Source organism: Anomalospiza imberbis, chromosome 15 (assembly GCF_031753505.1).
Source record: "Anomalospiza imberbis isolate Cuckoo-Finch-1a 21T00152 chromosome 15, ASM3175350v1, whole genome shotgun sequence".
NCBI classification, from domain to species: domain Eukaryota; kingdom Metazoa; phylum Chordata; class Aves; order Passeriformes; family Viduidae; genus Anomalospiza; species Anomalospiza imberbis.
The window spans coordinates 7,258,026-7,277,143 of record NC_089695.1 but is presented as its reverse complement, the minus strand read 5'-3'; the positions used below and the strand labels follow the sequence as shown (position 1 = coordinate 7,277,143).

General features: G+C 35.3%; 1 protein-coding gene across 3 annotated transcripts in view; it reads right to left on the bottom strand.

The window, feature by feature from the left end:
• GABRB2 (gamma-aminobutyric acid type A receptor subunit beta2) overlaps nt 1-19,118 on the bottom strand; it is a 145,352-nt gene that overhangs the window by 95,556 nt on the left and 30,678 nt on the right. For all 3 annotated transcript variants that reach the window (XM_068205663.1, XM_068205662.1, XM_068205664.1), the window contains one exon: nt 684-904. In XM_068205663.1, the coding sequence (XP_068061764.1) occupies nt 684-904 (221 nt within the window). The remainder of the gene's footprint in view (nt 1-683; nt 905-19,118) is intronic.

The window sequence follows — 19,118 nt, the reverse complement described above, 5'->3', positions numbered from 1 at the left end:
CTTTTGCAGCTACATTGTTAAATCCATTTCTCAGCAATTATTTATCCTGCTGACATCACTAAACAGACAATTTCCCAAGTTTTCAGAAATTCAAGAGTGAAGCCCTTTTGTTGATTTCTCCCTCTCCACAGAGTCATACAGAACAACAACAGGCTGTAAAAAATTTCAAGTTATACCTCATCTCAGTGAAAATCAGAAAGCTGATTCATCTGGGTAGCATACAAACCAATCTAATATTCAATCAAAAATATTTTTAAAACATATCAGTTAAACTATCAGTTCAGCTGTCACATACATTTTCTGTTTTTTCCTCTAATCCTCATTTTGTATTTCATATTTCAATTCCATTGAAGAAGCAGTTCTAAACCAGGCTTTTAATCCAGAATGAGCATTTCAAATAATATTTACAGTCTTAACTGTTCTTAATACAAGTCTCTGAACTGTACTAAAAATGGCAGTTTATCTCAAAAATTTGTATAGAAAGAAAATCCTTAGATTTAGAATACAACTTTAGAATACTTTTATTTTTCTGGAATATCATCAGTTATAGAGAATACCGCAATAAAAAGAAAATCATTAAAATACAAACAAATAAAAAAGAGGAAGGAATGGTTTTTATTTTTACCTTTTTAATCATAGTTTTAAATTAAGAGACAGAAGAGTTAGAAATGATTCATACTGACCTGAGTCCATAAAGGACTGTTCCATCTGGATGCAGACGAATCATTCTGTTCTTCACAGTAACACCATGAACAAATGACTTCTTGTCATTCAGGAAGTAGGTGTCAGGCACCCAGAGCTGATCAGCTACTCTGTTGTCCAGGGTAAGGTTTAGAGGTATTACATTATAGGACAGCCTCTTATCCCTCCACGCTTGCTGGAAGTACATTGTCAGGGTATAGTCCTGTGAGTAGAAAAAACAAAGTTTGCATTGAAACATACATATGCAAAAACATGACAATACAAATACACACGTATTCATTGTGACTGTTCCTAAAGGCAAACGTTTCTGTTCAGAATTTCCATGAGTAAACTTATTTATTTTTATGGTACTGAATATCATCTATGCACTTAATGACAGCAGTGAGAACACAAAGAAGATGGGGCATTTAAATTTTATGAATGACTTGGAAGTTCTCACTTCAATATCTTAAAATAAAATTTTAAAAATTGTAGACATTTAACAGCCTGTAGCACTTTACAAGCCTGGGAGTTCTAGGAAATAGGAACATTCAAAGATCTAAATTTAATTTCAATATCTCCACTGTATTCAACAGAGCTCTGGATTAAGCCTTCTGTCTCTGAAGTTGTAGTCACCACCCAAAGACTTCCCTAAATCAAAATTTCTTCAAAGTCTGTTACCTTTCCCCTGGGCACTGAAACTAATGGGAATTTTTTAAGGTTTCTAAGCTATACACTTAGTCTTAATTTTACAGATGAAGTAACTCTGGTTACTTCAGAGGGACAATTCAGAGAGCACAATTAGCATCTCAGTAATTATTCACAGTATTATGAGATTTGCATTGTCTTGATGCAGACCACCACTGTACAGTACTTCAGAGATGTTTTGACCTCCTGGTTTTTTAAAGAATAATGCATTTACAAAGGTTATACCTTTGTCAAAATTGTTATCCAGATGCAGGATATTCATTATATTTAGCCAATGCTAAAAAAAAACCCTCTACAAATAGTACAAACAGCATATTGAGAGCAACCCTGGAGAAAGACTTGCATAAATAGCAATATTAGTTCTTATGCCATTTTATATTGTAAAGGAGAGTCCACTATTTAAAGCATTTTTATTACAGTTGGAAAATAAAAATTTTCTTCCTCCTGAACTACTTTAAAAGCATATGCCACAAGTGTATTTTACAAGCATTCTCATTTCTCAGAAAAGACAAAAATAAATTTTTCTTATTCTGCAGTTTCATAGACTGAACACCCCAGTAGGAAATCACTGAAATTGGGTTGCTGTAATTATTCTCTTTACAATGTACAATACCCACCCTTGAACTAGGGAGGGCCTCTGAGAGAACTATGGCTATTTCAGCAGAATTCTGTAAGCAATGACACAGAACCTTGAAACTAAGTGACCCTGCCTCTTCTGCAGAACAGTGTGCACTCAGATGAATCAGTACAAACTAGTTTTTTATAGAAATGTGCATTTCAGTGGTGGAAAGACACTTATTTTTTGCCTCATCCCTCCCCAAAAGAGCCCATGTACATGGGATTGAAATGCCTCTTCAAATTTCAGTGAAGCAGAGGGAAATACAAGTTCTGTTGTGAATAGTTGCTGCATTTCCTCCTTACCAACACAAACCACAGATGGTATTGCTGTGCCTCCAGTGCTCCTGTCTGCACTGGTTACAGGTCAATCCCCTTCCCTGGCTGCAGCCCTGGCCGTGCCTGGAACCCCAGCGCCTTTGGCCAGGTGGCACAACAGTGACTCTGCAGGGACTCAAGCAGGTAAACACCAAATAAGCCTTCCCAGTTGTTTAACTACCAAATATATTTGCCTGGTGTTGTTCTACAGTCTGATCAGTTTTAACAATCTGAAACCTCTTCCCACTCCCCAGGGTCAGGATGAGATTCTGCTTGCAAGAGCGTTCCACCTACATCTGAAGAATTTTACTGTTATGCTTCATCACTGTTCTGCAGGATTTGATTCATAACCAGCTACTGGAAAATCTTCAGCTGGAAAATTTATTAGTCTTCATTATACTAATATATCTCATCATCAAGTAATGACCAGTAGCATTTGTTTCACTATTATCCTTGGAATGCTGCATTTTATTCCCATTCCAAGGAATAACCTACATGTATTAATATACTGCATAAATACATAGAACATGCTTTCCTTTTTACACCTCAGTAAAAGAGGAAAAGAAGAGGAGGAAAAACCCTAAACATACATGGCTCATTGCATAGAAGTGAATTACATAAAACTGTAAATTTGGAGCACTGGCATTGCTGAAAGAAAAGCCAAGTCACCAGGCTGGAGTTTCAAATCAAACACATTGTGTTCCAGAGAGAGATGGTGTTCTGACTGAAAATTATTTGTCATCTGTTGGCCCTAGTTTTCAGATGTGATTGGAGTTTCTGATGGTCAAAACAGAAATCCTTTGAAATTGCTATAAAACTCTGACAACCTGAATTTGAATTTAGGGGTGTTTTTTAATGATCATTAAAAAAAAAAAACAACCCAAATATGATCCAAGCTACATATTCCAAAGTGAAATTGATAAGGTGGGGAAAAAGCAAAATCTGTCACATAAACTGTGATTTATTCCTTAGAAAGGAGAGAGGCATCTGTTTTCAAAATCCCAAATGAAAGAGTAATTCAAAAAAGGTGTGCAGGTAAAAATGTCCCTAAAGAATCCCAAGACCCTTTACATGTTGACATTAAGAACACTCTCATCTAATAGGAATACTACAAGAAAAAAGTCTGTTAAACTCACATTAAATATGGGCATTCCCCTCTATTCTAGGGATAAATATCACAACAAACATGTAAATATCTTGTCTCTAGGAAGAGAGGCACAGAAAAGAAGTAGAGGAATAGAAGTAAAGGATGATTTTATTTTGTTAAGGTTTAGCATGCTTTTAAATTCACAGGATGGGATTGTTAGAGTACAAGTTTGAAGAGGAAACAGGAGCAAATTGTCCCTTGCACAAGGGACTAATTCTAATGAGCTGAGAGAGCTCCAAGCCCAAAGCTCCTGATGATGGTGTCTGTGTAAACCATTGCACAGACACAAACTACAAAGGCACAGACTGTTTGCAGCACAGGCACACAGACACATTTCTCCCACAGAAATAAAGAGGTTCCTCACTTGCCCTGGACATGAAATGCTGTATAAAACTAATTAGCATTGACAAAGGTGCAAGAAAAACCTAGAATGTAAAGAAGCAAACATATTCTCTGTAAATAATATCCATTTAGTAGTTTTCATTATTTTTAATGATTTCATTATTATTCCATTGTTTGCCTAGATTTAAATGTAATAAATTTTTTTGTTCTGTCCAGAGCAACAATTTAGGCATCAGAAATGGATCATTACCCCTATTCTATTGTGATCAAAGAAAAGATGTCTCTTTTCCTCATCTCACCTTTCCACTTTCCCTCTTCTTTATTTCATACAATGAATAAAAGAACAGCAAATATAAGACAAAGTTAATGTCTATGCATAATTTTCCATATGAATAAAAAAGTATCAAACAGTTTCATTAGTATTAGCATATTCATGAGCAACTTTTATTCTGCACATTAACTCTGTGCAGCGGTTGCCTGCAAACATTTTAGCTGCTGGAAGTGTAAATACACTGAGGATTTAAACTTGTATTTAGATAAACAGAAGAACTGCAGACAGGCATGGTGTCAGTGAATGACCAGCAATTTTAATTATGTAACAGAAGATACTGGACAGGAAAGCATCAGATCTGAATACTGGCATTCTTCTTTATATTCTCACATTTCATACATGCTTTCAAATAAATGTTTAAGCAGAAAAAAAGAAAAATCAGTTTGGACATATTATTAGTTTAAAAAGATTACAACACAGGCCTACCCTAAACCTACCCATGGGCCAGTAACTGACATATTGCTGATCCTCTTTTTATATTGGAAAAGGGATAAAGGCAAAAAAGGAAATAGAGGTCATGAATATTCACAATGACAGTGGGTGTCTAATGTAAAAGACTCTACCAGATGTAAATTTTTTCAAAGCATGATAATAAGGTCCAATGTGAGAAAATGCATTAAAAATATAGCTCCTTCTTCTGCATTACACAAATCAGGACTGATTCACACTGCAGCTTAAAACTTTAACTAAAACTTGTATTAACAGGGCTAGAAAACAGCTACTCAAACACTGGAAGCAATAAAGGCAGGAAACTTCAGAGGAGAAAAAATAAGCAGAAAGAATATGCAATATCTAATGTATATAATATACATTCTGTATATTGTAAACATAGTATAAGACAGAGTGAAGTTGAAGAAACTATTTATCATTGCTCTGCAGTAATAAATGCAGAACTCATGTGTGGTTTGGCTTAAGTCCACTCCTCATCACATTCCTGGTTATTACTAACTTGTAAAAAATGCTTTATCCATTTCCACGTATGGCTATTTTAAAACAAAATAATTCCCTTCTGAAAATGCTTGAAGCTGAAGATTTTGCCTGAGCACTATATTTATTTAACATGTACATTTAAAAAACTGTTTGTTGATGACATTTAAAAGTGCTGATTGACAATCCTTTTAATCATCTTTTTATTTAAAACCAGCCACTACAACATGTTTGATTCAAAATTATCTGTCTCAGTCTCTCACTGAGAAAAAATAATGTAAAAAGTCTGCTTAACACTGGCGACACCACCAAGTGACTTATATAAAAATAGAAAGAGCTGCTGAAGGAATGGGTGATACCAAAGAAATGCCAAAATAGTAATATGCCCTTTCAAAAAAAAGTATTTTTTCACATTCTTTAAATGTTTACTTCAAAATAAACAAAAAACCCCAAAAATCAAATTAAAAAGCCACAAACAATGACATCAGGAACCTTACACAGAATTCAAGTTGAATTCTCTCAGTCTATCAAATCCAGCTTCCCAAGCTGGCTTTAAACCTGTGAAACACTTGTAATTAACTAAGTTAGTTTCTCCTGAAACTTACTAGGGGAGTTTTCCCTGATGGGAATTATAAATTCACAAGTTTATGATCTTTCAAAAAAGAAGATCCCAACACCTAGCTTACCATTTATTTTGCTGCGACCCCTGGAATTATTCATCAGCAATTCTCATTTGTCAGCTGAGCAAAGCAGCAAAGATGGGCTGTTGATGTCCCACCACAGCTCTCAGAAAAACACAGCGTCACAGAATCAAGCAAGAGACTGGGGTATGAAACCTAATGACTGTCAGCAGAGCTTCACTCCTTAGCATGTCAGTTTTGATCCTGATTATTTGAAATCTGAAATAAAAGACTGCAGGATTTCAGCATCAAGAGCATTAATCTGTCCTCTCAGCAGTGCTGAGGGCAGCCAATATTGGTATTGTGTCTCCATGGTGATTTAGGCAATGACACAGCCTCACGGGGCAATGGATTTCGTGCACTCAAGTGAAATGAAGCACTTCTGGCTGATATGTTTCCTGTCACCTTAATTAGTTTAGCAAGACGCTGTGACACTTGATTTTCACTTCTGACAGGTCACCCAGACTGAAGCATGACACCGCACTTCTCCTGAGCCAGCAATCCGCACGTCACTGCAAGCAAGGAGCTTCTGCCACGGCTCTTGGAGCTCTCTCTCGTTTGCTGTCTCGATAACCAAAGGAAGATTGATCCAAGTGAACCTGGAGTGAAAACTGTAATCTAACTGCTGCTTGGTTAAGAGAGTCACGTGCCTTGAGATCCTCAGAGTGTTCTCTTCTGAAAGGATCTCATCATCCCGATGCAGCACCGCAGGATTCTCAGATGAGTAAAGCAAATGCAGAGTACGATGCACAAATGCAACTATTCTCACTTCAAAGAAGTTATGAAAAGAGTAGTTTTCTGCCTCAGATGAAATTATTATTTAGCTGTGTCCTTGAAGTAAAATAAAATATTTTAAGCCACAAGAAACATCAAAAACTTCATTTATATTTGAATTTCAAAGTTCTCTTTACTCATGTATCTCAAGTTATTTCCCAGAGCTCACAGATCTTTCCCTATGTAATTGTGCAATTCCACAGATCTTCAGAAAGGTAAATCCCTTCAACAGAAATCATGTTTATATTGTTTTCTATTATAGACTATTATATAATTGCCTTGCAACATAGTAGAGAATTTGTTGAAAATACTAAAGAACAAAAAAAAAAAAATCATAATAATCATTAAGTAGAGTGGAAATAAACCTGTGGTTAGGAAGAACTGGAGATCCAGCTGAAAGGCTGGTGAGAGCAGATGGTGGCCTAAGATATTGTTTTGCAGAGGAGACAAGAGTGAAAAAACAAGAGTTTTTCTGTTTTTTCAAGAGTGAAAAAACAGAAGCAACAACCAGAACCCTGAGTGTCTGATACTTCTGGTGGGAGAGTGGGGCAGAGGGAGGAACTCCAGGGTAAGAATACTGTTATTGATAGATGAAATCTGGCTTAAATCTGAGAACTCAAGTTTTGCCTAGATGCAGAACTAAACTGGCATAACATTTGAGTAAGTGCCCTTTTTCCTTATGCTTTACAGATTCCTAAGCTCCCTCACAAACAACAAAGTCTTGAGAATTCATTCAGAGACTTGAAAGGATTGCAAGTTAATGCTGCTCTGGATCATTGCAATTAACTTCTGAAAAATGTATTAAATTACTACTAAAACAAATAAGGGTTAATCTAAAGCAAATAATGCTTATTTTTAAGATAAATATTTTGCAATATTTTTCAAGGAGACTTCTAAAAACAAATAAATATTCCCAGAATCTATTTATCATAAGCATAACCTTGCTTCCTTCAATCAGGCAGCTGCCACTGCACAGAGACTCCAATGATAAAAGCGCCATTAATATTCCTGTTATAACACAGCTTGTGTGCCTTTCCACATGTAAAAGGATGTTTAACAATCTCTACATTTTCAACCACAGGCTTAATACTGAAACAAGCCACAAATTTATCTCAATTTAAAGTGTAAATTTAGTTTCAATATTAAAAAGTTAGGAGAAATAGCTGACAAAAATTTGAATATCTGAGCTTCAGACTGAAGTTTTATGCTTAATTGGGAAATGCAGTGTTCTAACAAAAATATTTCCCTTCTGTGCTTTCATTTAATTGGGCTGTCTGAGCATGCACTTCTTGAAAAGGAAAATTATATAAATATTTTATTGGATCATTGTTATAGGCAAAAGAATTTCCTTTGCTATGTTTAATTTGCTTTAAAAACAGATTATTTTTCTAGTATTTCCTTTCAGGTAAAAAGCAGCTGCCTCCTCAGTTAGCAATGGAGAAGTTTCAACAAGAGAGAGGCACACTCAAGAAAGCCTATATATGTATATTCTTCATTTTCCTAGATATGTTCAAAGTAATTTTCTGGTAATACTGCTACCATTGGCTTGTCCAACCTGCATCATATTCCCTCTGTATCACACAGTACCTGAACAATTTAAGTGGCTTTCAGCTAAGTTTTCTGGCCTTTGATATTTTTCTTATAAGAACTCTTTCACAAGTGAGAACACTATTAATTTTGCTTTGCTTATGATGTAATAACTGAGATTTAGACATAGAAAATCTTATCAGTATACATGAAAATTCCCCTTTGATTAAGAGGGCCAAAGCCAACATCCCAGATAACCTTACTGTAAGATTAACATTCTGTAGAAAAGAAGGAGCACATATGAATATTAATCATTTCTGAGCCAATATTAGCAGTCTTGGCATTATGCAGTTACCAAACACCACCTTCATTTTAATGATAAAAATTAAAGAGAGAGCAGAGAAGTTCAGATTAAAGTATTGAGTCAGATTTTTAGGAGGCATCAGAGTGAAATTCCTAATCAAGCTGGACAGTCCCATAACTTTTTCAAAATTTAACTGAAATTCTGGGTCACCAACAGTAATAAACCCCTGTTATATTAGCACTAGGAAAGTGGACAAAACCAGGGTACTTTTCTCAATGTTGCCCTAAACAAAGAGTTGAATATATAGATAAATTATTAATTAATGAAATAATTGCTTTCCTCAGTGCTTCTTGGCACTGAACACAGTCACATTTTCTGTTCTGACTTGGAGTATCCTTTAGCAAGCTCAGCTATTACACAGTTTTGTCAAAGTAGTTATGATTATCTTGTATTTGTAACACTTCTAAAACTAGATCAAGGATACATTTAATAGAAATTAATATTTTAAAGCCAATTTTAAGATCACCTCAAAAAGCAATGTTTACACACATTAAGCAACAATCACAGAGAACACTGATGTAAGAGAGAGGCAGTGAGTGAAAGAGCATGAGTTGAAGGAAAATATTTATGAAATAATCCAAAACATTTCCTTTTGTATTTAGTTCATTGCAGAATTACAAAAACAATGGGATACCTAATATTTCCTTCAATAATGTGCTGTAACAGAAACACAATTAGACTAATTTATTTCTTTAGATTATTACAGTCCCCAAAAGCTGCCGATAATTCACAGAAATTTACAGGACAAAACCAGCTAGGTCTGTGCATGACATTTCTTGAGTTTATCTTTGCTTTATTTTTCTTCTAAAGGAGCTCAGAGTCCTTCTCCCTTTGTCTGTATGCATGCATTTTCTCACATACTACTACTAACCACTGTAGATTTTTATGCTGATTTTCTTGGCATTTTTTCTGTTGTTTTATTTGTTTTTCTTTTTCTTCTAAATCTTGTCAAACGTGTGCACTTTGGAAACAGAAACAGAGCTGTTTCTAGGCAAGGGTGACCTGGCAGTTTTCTCGTGCCATTCCCCAGTCCCAGAGGAGCACCAGCAGCAGTTCCCTCCTGTTAAACACTGTCACATTCCACAACACTTCATCCTCTGCCCTGCTGAATCCCAGCTCTCTGAAACGGTTCATTAATCCAGCAGCAACAAACTGACACCTTGAAGGAGGCAAAGTGCTCTGGAGAGCACAAATCTCCCCCAGGAACATCCCCAGAAGTGTTTCTGTATCTTGGTGCAGCATGCCAGAGGCTGCGCTGCAGACTGATGTGTTTCCTGCCCGTTTTCACATCAATCTTGTGGGAATAGACAAAGCACCCTGATTCAGCCCTTCCTCAGCCAATAATCTCTTGCATACTGCAACCTTGTGTACAGATTTCATGAAATTTGAACAGTGAAGAGTGTGAGGATGAAAAAAAAAAAACAATAGTGTCATGTTACCTAGACCTGTTCCTGTATTTTAAATGCTCTCCTCCCTGAAGCCCAAGATTTGACAGGCTGTTTCCTCTCAAAATGTCAGGTACTGCAGAGAACTGGCAGCACTGAAGTAAAAAGGACAATTTATAATAAATACATATCATTTCTTTCAGTGATGACAAGCCTGTGGAAGCTGGTAGAAGGTCCACTCTGCATGACAGCACAACACTTCTGCAAAGAGAATACCCTTAGTTGAGACACTGCCAGAGAATAAATGATGTATTCAGATGAAAGAAAAAATATTATTATTATGCTCTAGGAAAAAAAAATCTGAGAAAAACACAGGTGGAAAAAAGTTTGCATCTCTAAGAGTAATTAATTATACTCTAAATTGTTCCTGGTTCAGCGAAACCAAAACCTATTGGAATATCTCACAGCAAAAATTTCATCACCAGTGCCTCCGTCACAGAGGTGTATTTTCCTCCAGTCCAACCTCACACTCAAAGCAAGATCTACTGTGAGGTCAGACCAAGTTGCTCAGGGCTTTCAGTCTATCCCTTGGAAAAGGATTAGAGCAAGACTTTAATAAAAATGAAATTGCTCCTTGCATTGAGAAAGAGGCTCCCTATCCTTCAAAAAGGAAAAATCAGGGTGGTCACTGTATTCTAGTGGTGACTGTAACTTAATTTCAGTTTGATTCAAAATCACCATTGTCTGATTTTTAGAGCCACTGCACACTACTGCTTTTATCTGTTCTGTTTAGTGTATTATTGTTCCAGTCTTTTTGTGTAATTTTCTCAGCAATTGCCTCCACTCTTTAATCTCACTATTTGAAACACTTAGAAATCAACAGGATTCAGTTACCACTGAGGTTTTGAATGCAGCCATTGTTCACTATTTCCTATATGCTTCAATTGGCACCAACAATTTCCCATGAAAATATTCCCTGTTCCTATACAGTACATGATTTTTGCCTTTTTTCGTTTTCTTTCTCTCTTAATCTTCAAGGTTTCTGTCTGTGCCAAAGAACTTTCTATACAATTAAATAATTTATTTCCTCTTTCAACACTGTAAATAGATACCTTGTAAACAATCCTGATTACATTTTATCAGGCTGAAGCTGTCTTTTCATCAAGGGCTAATAATGTCTCTACACTTGTACTATCAGTTCAGAAATATACTCCAAGAATCAAAAAGAAAAAATTAATTTGGCATCCTTTACTACCAAATGACTTTATTTATTTGTGTCTGATTAAATACCTCATCTCAACATTCAAAATTTGTCACCTCCTTTGTGGTTCACTGTTTCTTCCAGAGTTCAAGTCAGACTTGTATTTCAGTGACCGAGTGGAAGTAACTGTTTTGACAGAGCTGGAAAGATCAAGAACAAGACCCAAGAGAACTTTTTTCCAAGGAATGAAAGGTATATGGTTAATGGAAATGGCATGGGAAGTATTTCTTACTTGCATTAATACAAAGCCAGCCTATTTTAACAAAATAAGGATAAATAAGGATACCATACTTTCCCCACCCACCCCCCAAGCCAGTTTGCTTGTTGGGGAAATGGCAATAAATATTGCCAAATATAATTAATAATAAAAATATTACTGGTTTTATACTTTTTAGCCCTTCTAGCAAATACCCATAAAGTGCAGCAGGAAATTATTCTGGAAACACAGATCACATTTTAAACTAAGCTGCTTCATTATAATTGTACTTTAAATGTATTTGACTTGGCAGACACATGGATGGGTTTTAAGCAATTTTAAGATCTTGCACAGAGCAAACTTTCAACTTACACAGCAGTTCCCTCCAGCTACTCTTACTGGAAGGCATTTGCACAACCTGCTGGGACTCAGTTTGACATCATTTCTTCCATCTGGACATCCAAAACTGCAATCTGGATACAATCTTTCCTGCCTTCTCTCTACTTCACACACTTAACTTTCATTGAAATTTCTGGAAAAGGAAATGCCTAAGAATCAGAGCTCTATGAATACTTCAGAACCCCTTGGGAAAGGGTTTTGCTTTTTCTTCACAGCTGAAGGAACACTAAACCAGTGTTTCCAACAGCAGTAGTCATTTTTTCACAGGTAAAAGAATGCAAAGCATTTGGTTCCTTTTTTGACATGTGGAATTGGCTTATCATTCTCACACCTTTATATATTTGGAAACATATCAAAATTAACCAAGTCAATGTGGTCTTTTATAAAGAAGTCTAAGGACATATTCCAACTAAAAACCTGTCAATTCTTACAGTAAAAACTCTCAAAAATTTGATAAAGATATGGAAATCAACTAACCCATGGATCAGAAACAAATACAAAATTTGCAGGAGAAACTAATCATCAAACATTCCTTAAAACTTACACAAAACATGTTTTCATTCATAAGGTGACCTGGCAAAAGAACTTCAATCCCTGTTTGTGACCGAACCATTATTTCCCTTTCCCTCCAATGGTCAATAGATGTCAAATGCATTTTGCAGTCCTACTATTGGAATTCTGGAGAGAAATTAAAATAAAAAACAAACCAAACCCACATACAAAAACACAAAAGTAATCAAAAAGCTCTGTTATGACTCCACTGAGATGGTCCTGAAAACAATGACTCATCTCCTGGCAGCTTCATCAGTCCTGATGAATTTGTTACACTGGATTTTCTACCTTCACAATAAAGATTTTGCTACATACGTTAGGCACAATAGGTTCAAAAAGACATTAGCTGAAATGCTTTGCTTTTTCTCTCAAATTATTAGACCACAGTAAATAAGAGCAGAGGCACAGCAGTAAGTGCAGGGCTTTAGCAGGTGCTAGATAAGCAAAACCTCCAGCAGCTCATATATTCCTAGCCATGACCTCATGTGCTGGATACAGTATTTCTGCTTGAGCACATTCCATATTAGCTGGGAAGCAGCACACATCGATTTGATATCTACTGGCTAGTAGCTGCTTAATTCATGCATGAAATGCACTTATATAGCAGTTCACTGGTTTGATTGATGACACATCTATTCTTTTCAAATAACAGCATGCTTCCTGTCTCAAGAATCACAAAAGTGCTTTACAACATATTCTTATGTTGCTACACACTACTTGAAATACAGGCTTTTTTTTAAAGAAACTCTTTTTTGAGATGCATTCGCCATCACATCCAAAGGAAAGAGAAGCTCTTTAAAATTTTCCCATTAAGAATGATTTTGTTTTATTTTAAGAAGTGAATTCCTAAGTAGTTCCCTTGTCAGAAAGGATGTTTCACCAGTGTCACTTATCTCTTCTTCATTTCTCTTCTTCATTTTCCTCCCTCCCATTAAGTAAGCAAGAAAGAAAGCAAGCACTAACATCCCAGCATAACACATTACATTTTTTTTACCTACTGGGCTCTGCTTATCAACACTCTATTCTTGAATTCTGATCATCATCTTTCCCAGAAAGTCACAGGGCAAACAAGGAAGTGTTCAGATCCACATTTATAAGCAAACACAACAGAACCCAAATTTGATACCAGCACCACAGATAAGAAACCCTTCTCTGTTTTTACAGGCAGGGCTTGGGGGTTTCGAATGTTTTTGTTTCCAGCTAATCCATAACTATCCACTAGGAAGCTTGAAACCTTCTTTGCTGAGAAATAATTAGAAAAGAAAGGAAACACAGCTCAGAATAATTTTTAAAAAACTAAATTGGTAAGTACTGCCCCATATGCTCCGCTCTGTTCTCAGTGAGAGAATAGCTGTACAATTATTTCGAGACAAGAGTTCCAAACTTAAGGGTATTTAAATTAAAGGTATAAATTTATCAGAAACTTTGTTTGACAAATGAGACTGGTATATGGGAATTCTACCCACAGTTCTCTCTGTCGTTTGTAGTGCTTTCCTGAAATAATTGTTATATCTCAGTTCATTTTAATAAGTAACAGAGTAGATTAGATAAGGGTTGCAGATCTTAAAAAAGGAATCATGCTAGTGAAAAGTACTGGTGCTATATTCTTGTAACAATATTCCTTCTTCCCAAATGTCTAAAAATCATTTTCAGTACAAAGAGAGGACATATGGTCGTGAATTAAATCAACACAATGACTAAAAATTGTTAGCATGGATAAAACTTTTTTTTGTTTTGACTTAAAATATAAAAAAAATATAAGAATAAACCAAGTTCTCAAACACCAATTTGAATCATAAACTCATAAAGGATTTTGAAAATCCTATTGAATAGGTCTTCCTGTAAACAGGTATTTATGTTTTCTCATGGCTCTATTATCCCAGTACCTAAGCCAATCCTAAAGTTCAGCAGAAATCTTCAAACAAACAGTAGCTATTAATTCCAAACAGCATTTCAGAACCAGCACTTACACACTCCTCCCAAAAATGTCGTTATTGATTCTACTCAAAGTAGCTCATTTATTGGCACTTATTTGCATTTAACTTGGTTTCAAGTTTGGATTTATATCAATGTAAATTTTTTACCATTTGTTTTTTGCTGTGTTACTTGCTGAAACATTTCTTCATTACCTGTACCAAAGGTCTCCTCCTGAACATGGCAGGATGTTGCAGATGCTTGGAGTTATGTTGTATTAGCAGTGATTTCACTAATGAAAATATTGCCCAGATTCTAACTCATAGTCTTATCTAGAAAACTGATGCACAATTTGGCAGGTTTTTTGTTTGTTTGGTGGTTTTTTTTGTTTTTTTTTTTCCCTTAGTGGGTGTGATGAGGCAAGAACAGGAAATATAAGCAAGAACATATGATCTTTTGAGGTCCTTCCCAACCTGGGCTGTTCCATGAGCGGTTTTAGACAAGCACACCCCAAATTAATTGCTTCATTTCTTCTATTAGACAACTTGTGATTAATGTCACCAAATATTACAATTAAGTACTCCTCTCAAATTATCTCCTCATCTCTGCAGTGTTCAAATAGTCAAGCTAGACCTCAGCTGGCCTAAGGCATAACATGGTTATCTACAGCAGCTCGCAATTAACGAATTACACTTGGAATGCATGTGCTCTCACACACAGTTATTTAGGAACTCACTGAAACATGAATTTAGTGTCGGCTTGTTTGAGCTATTCAGCAAGGAATATTTACAGCTAGAGATGCTCTCTGAGCCTGGAGAATTAAAGACTCTTTAGATTAAGTAGGAAAAAATACCTGAAATTAATTATAGCAAAATTTGCACAAACAGAAAGTAAATCCAGTCAATACTCCATGAAAACACCTTTCCTGAGGAAAATGCTAAGTGTGTAAAACTAAGCATACAATCTGGGGCTTTACAAAAGAGTCCTTATTCAAATCAATACTGCGAAGTGTCTTTGAAAACAAACAAACAAAAACAACAACAACAACAAAAAAAAAAAAAAAAAAAAAAAACCCTGCAACCAAACAAAACCAGATAAATTCACAGGCAAAACCAGATCTCTCTTTCAGTTTCATGCAGGATCAGAGATTTTAGGCACAAAGCTTCACATGTCCGCTAATCCAACACCTACTGAAATCATGGATTCACTTCAGTATAAGGCTTTGGGAAAAAAACCCAAAGAAAACTTCCATGGATTTTTGAAGCACACAGTGCCAATTCTGAGTTTCTCTGAGCTTCTGGAGATACATGTGAGCCACTTAAAAATGGATTCTTCATTAGATTCTGTTTGATTCCTAGGTTTTATCTGGATCCTTGTTTCTCGAGAACAGGGTGCAAGAAAAGCCTTTTTGTACTTTATTCCATTTTTAGCAACTTTATTTCACTTGCTTTTAATTTATATTTTAATTTGTATCACATACTTTGTAAAAAATGTATCCATTAATCAGTTAAATAAACAGTAAATATCTTTTGTATTCCCTAATGTAAGTTTATTCTAAATCCTTATATGAGTGTGATTCCTTTGAATCAAATGGAACTAAAAATCAAAAAAAACAACATCTAATTTTTCTTAGCAAGAAAAAAATTATCTTTGCACTCTTCTATATAAAAATGTATAACTGTAAATAACTCCTTGGATGATTTAATCAAAAATGTACCCCTCCATATCACAGACCTCAACATTTATGATCACATCATATGTATTTAATTAAAATTTAACCTCTTCTTCTACCCAGATGAAGTTACAACAAAGCAGATGGAAGTACTAAATTACTGAGTATCATTCTGAAGGATATCATGACAATTTAGTACCACAACATAGGGGTTTTCATGACTTTAGAACGTGACAATACAACTGCAGTGAGTGAGCTGGGAAAAGCCGCTATTTATATGTTATTTTTTAATTTCTGTGTTCAAGAACAGCACAATCTCACAGGAAAATCCTAGTTAAAAGGGAAACCTCAGTCTATTCATTAATTCATGCTTATTTGTAGCACAATAGCAATTTTTAACATTCATCTTAGTTCAGCGTAATTAACCATTCTGCCTAGAATTAAACAGAAAACAAAAATGAAGAGGTAAAAGAGAATTCAGATTCCAACCACTGGATAATTTACACAATATCCACATATATTATCTACTATTAACACTGAAAGTCACATTTTGAAACCTGAGTGTTGAAATCCAATATTCCTGGCTGCTAGCCAAGCATAGAAAACAGACAGGCTAATACTAAAGAAAACAAATTTTTATTCATTTATCTTCTGTGGGAAATGAACTGTGTAGTGAATTTTTTAGAAGATTAAAATTGTAATTGTGTGTATAATAAAGCTGAAAATTAAGGAGAAACAGATGGAAGACTAAAAGTTCTTTTTTGTAAGTGATAAGAGAATGATTCATAAGTATTTGACATAAGTTAAAATTACTTATGGAACAAATGTTTGTGGAAAATGTTCTGCTTAGGACAATGTGCCATCATACAATCAGCAGTGAATTATTCCAATTGCAATCCCTAATCAATAAGAGAAAAGGAAATAAACTAAGAAAGAAGAAAAAAGTCAAAACTTATTATTTTCTTCTGAACTTCAGTGACTTGTGTCTTAAAGTTCTACCTCAAGAACTGAGAGCACTATCAGAAGCATTGTAGATCACAGTAATTCTATTAATTTGCAGTTTTAAGATCACTTTATAATGTCACTAAATAGTAATTGACTTCCTAAGGTCAGTTCAACAGAATGTGGGAAAAAATAGGTGGCATGTAAGTACATGAGACTCGTGGTGAAGTTACCACACCTTGTTGCAACAGCCCCAAGAAAACACTATTTTTAAGTCTCCATCTACAACTTCTAAACAAAAATTGACTGGAAAGCCAATTATCTTATCCACACTTACATGGGTACATATAACTTGAAATATATAAAGTGAGCATTTTCACATACAGCTAAATACTTAAAGTAGCAGATTAAAAATACACAGACTAATTTCTTTTCATTGTTCTCCTAATACTGTATCATGAAAAATGCAGTACCATACAGATGATGGTTTTGTTCAGAGTAAATGGGCCAGCACTTTGGTGATGCAGTCAAGAGCTGTCTTTAACATGAGCAGATTATCTCCAGGCAGTGCAGCACCAGCCTTGCTGGCTGGTGCACACCAAGACACAAGTGGGTTGTTGTGGTCTTTAGCAGTAGAGTAGGTGCCTGTCTATTCTAGTGTCAGCAGCAATCATGCTGAAACCCAGATCCAAATTACATCTGGAGCCAATAATGCTGCAAAGCACATCTTAATTCATCTACGAATCTTTTGGTTTAAAATACACAGCTGAGTGCTGCTGTCCTTTCACAGGATGTCCTCCTCCAGGTCACTTTCTCAATCACTCACAGAGATATTGCTATGCATAGGTATTTATAAAATAAGTTAATCATGTCACATGTGGAAGGGTTCACTGAGAATTTCAATAACACAGATAATTTTCAATATTTTATTAACAGTTAATAGGGGTTAGGGACTGATGTTTGGATGTTTCTATGTATTAATTTTAATTAGTTGTTCATATTTTGGTTTTTATTTTTTCTTGCAATGATCCATTTGCCTACATAATCTCTTGTCTTTTTTTCTGTCTTCCCATAAAATGGGATTTCAATGACTATATGAACAGATTATTGAAACCTAGATCACAATATCCCACATTACATAGGCAAAATTGGTATGAGAAAACTGGGGAAGTTTTCCAGACTAGTGCACAGAATACAAAGTCTGGAACATCAACATTCTAAAGCATCGTAAACAGCAAGTTTCAAAATGTCAGTTAAAACACCTAAAACCCCCACCCTGTCATATGTCTGATGAAGAAATATCAAACATCACACCTAAAAGCAAGAGGTGCTATTGCTACACATGAACAACAAACTTAAACATGGACAAAATAAAGTTTTAAGAAATCACTTTGGTACCTCCAATTGACAGACTGCTCCAATCTTTCATTGGTGGATTTTACTGCATCTATTGCAGTCTTAGCACCGCCTGTTCTGCATGGCTAGTCTTCAAAGGTATAATTTTATCAGGCCAAGCAAAGTTATCTGCAACTAGTTAAGGGTACTCCACATCTGGGAAAAACCTGATAGTGACAGGACATTAGCAATATTAGTTCCACAAAAATAAACCACATATTTGCACATTCAAGGAAGAAAAATTGCAACGAGGCAAATACAGGAATAGATGAGCACAAATTGTGGGGTTTGAGAATATAGGTCATTCTACAGACAGCTCTAGATACAAATATTATTTCAGCCATAGAACAGGCTGAGAAGTTTATTCTCTCTTCTTTTTTTTTTTTTTTCAGATTTCCAAATCTAGCAGATGATTTTGCACCGATCACTTTAAGTTTGGCAAAAAAGAGAAATAAACAGGCAAGAAAATTACTGCAGAAAGTGGAAGGCTGGTATCATAACACATGGCATAACTCTGACCTCATGCAGTGAGGAGTGACATCTCTGCCAAAGCTTTGCTGTTTCCAAGGCTGAAGTCCAAAAAAAAACCAAAAACAAAAAAAAAAAAAAAAAAAAAAAAAAAAAAAAAAAAAACAAAACAGAAAAGGACCAACAGAACCAGACAACCACGTATCATAATGCAGCTTTCAAAAAAGTAGAAGGTTAGCTGCATGGCTCTCTAATTAAAGCTTTAAGATCCCACACACACTTCTCTAAAAGCATCATAAAAAACTTCCTTAATTTGTTGATACCTTAAGAAAGTCTTAACAAAAACGTAATGCAATGAAGGAGAAAAGCAGATCAACAGAAATTAGCTGCAGGAACTACCATAAACACTTTGACTTCTGTATAGAATAAAACACACCTGGAAAATTTCTTTGTGCAATATGTGTTACTTAAGAGATAATGTCAATGAAACAGTACATTGTTAGAGGATAATGGTCTCCTG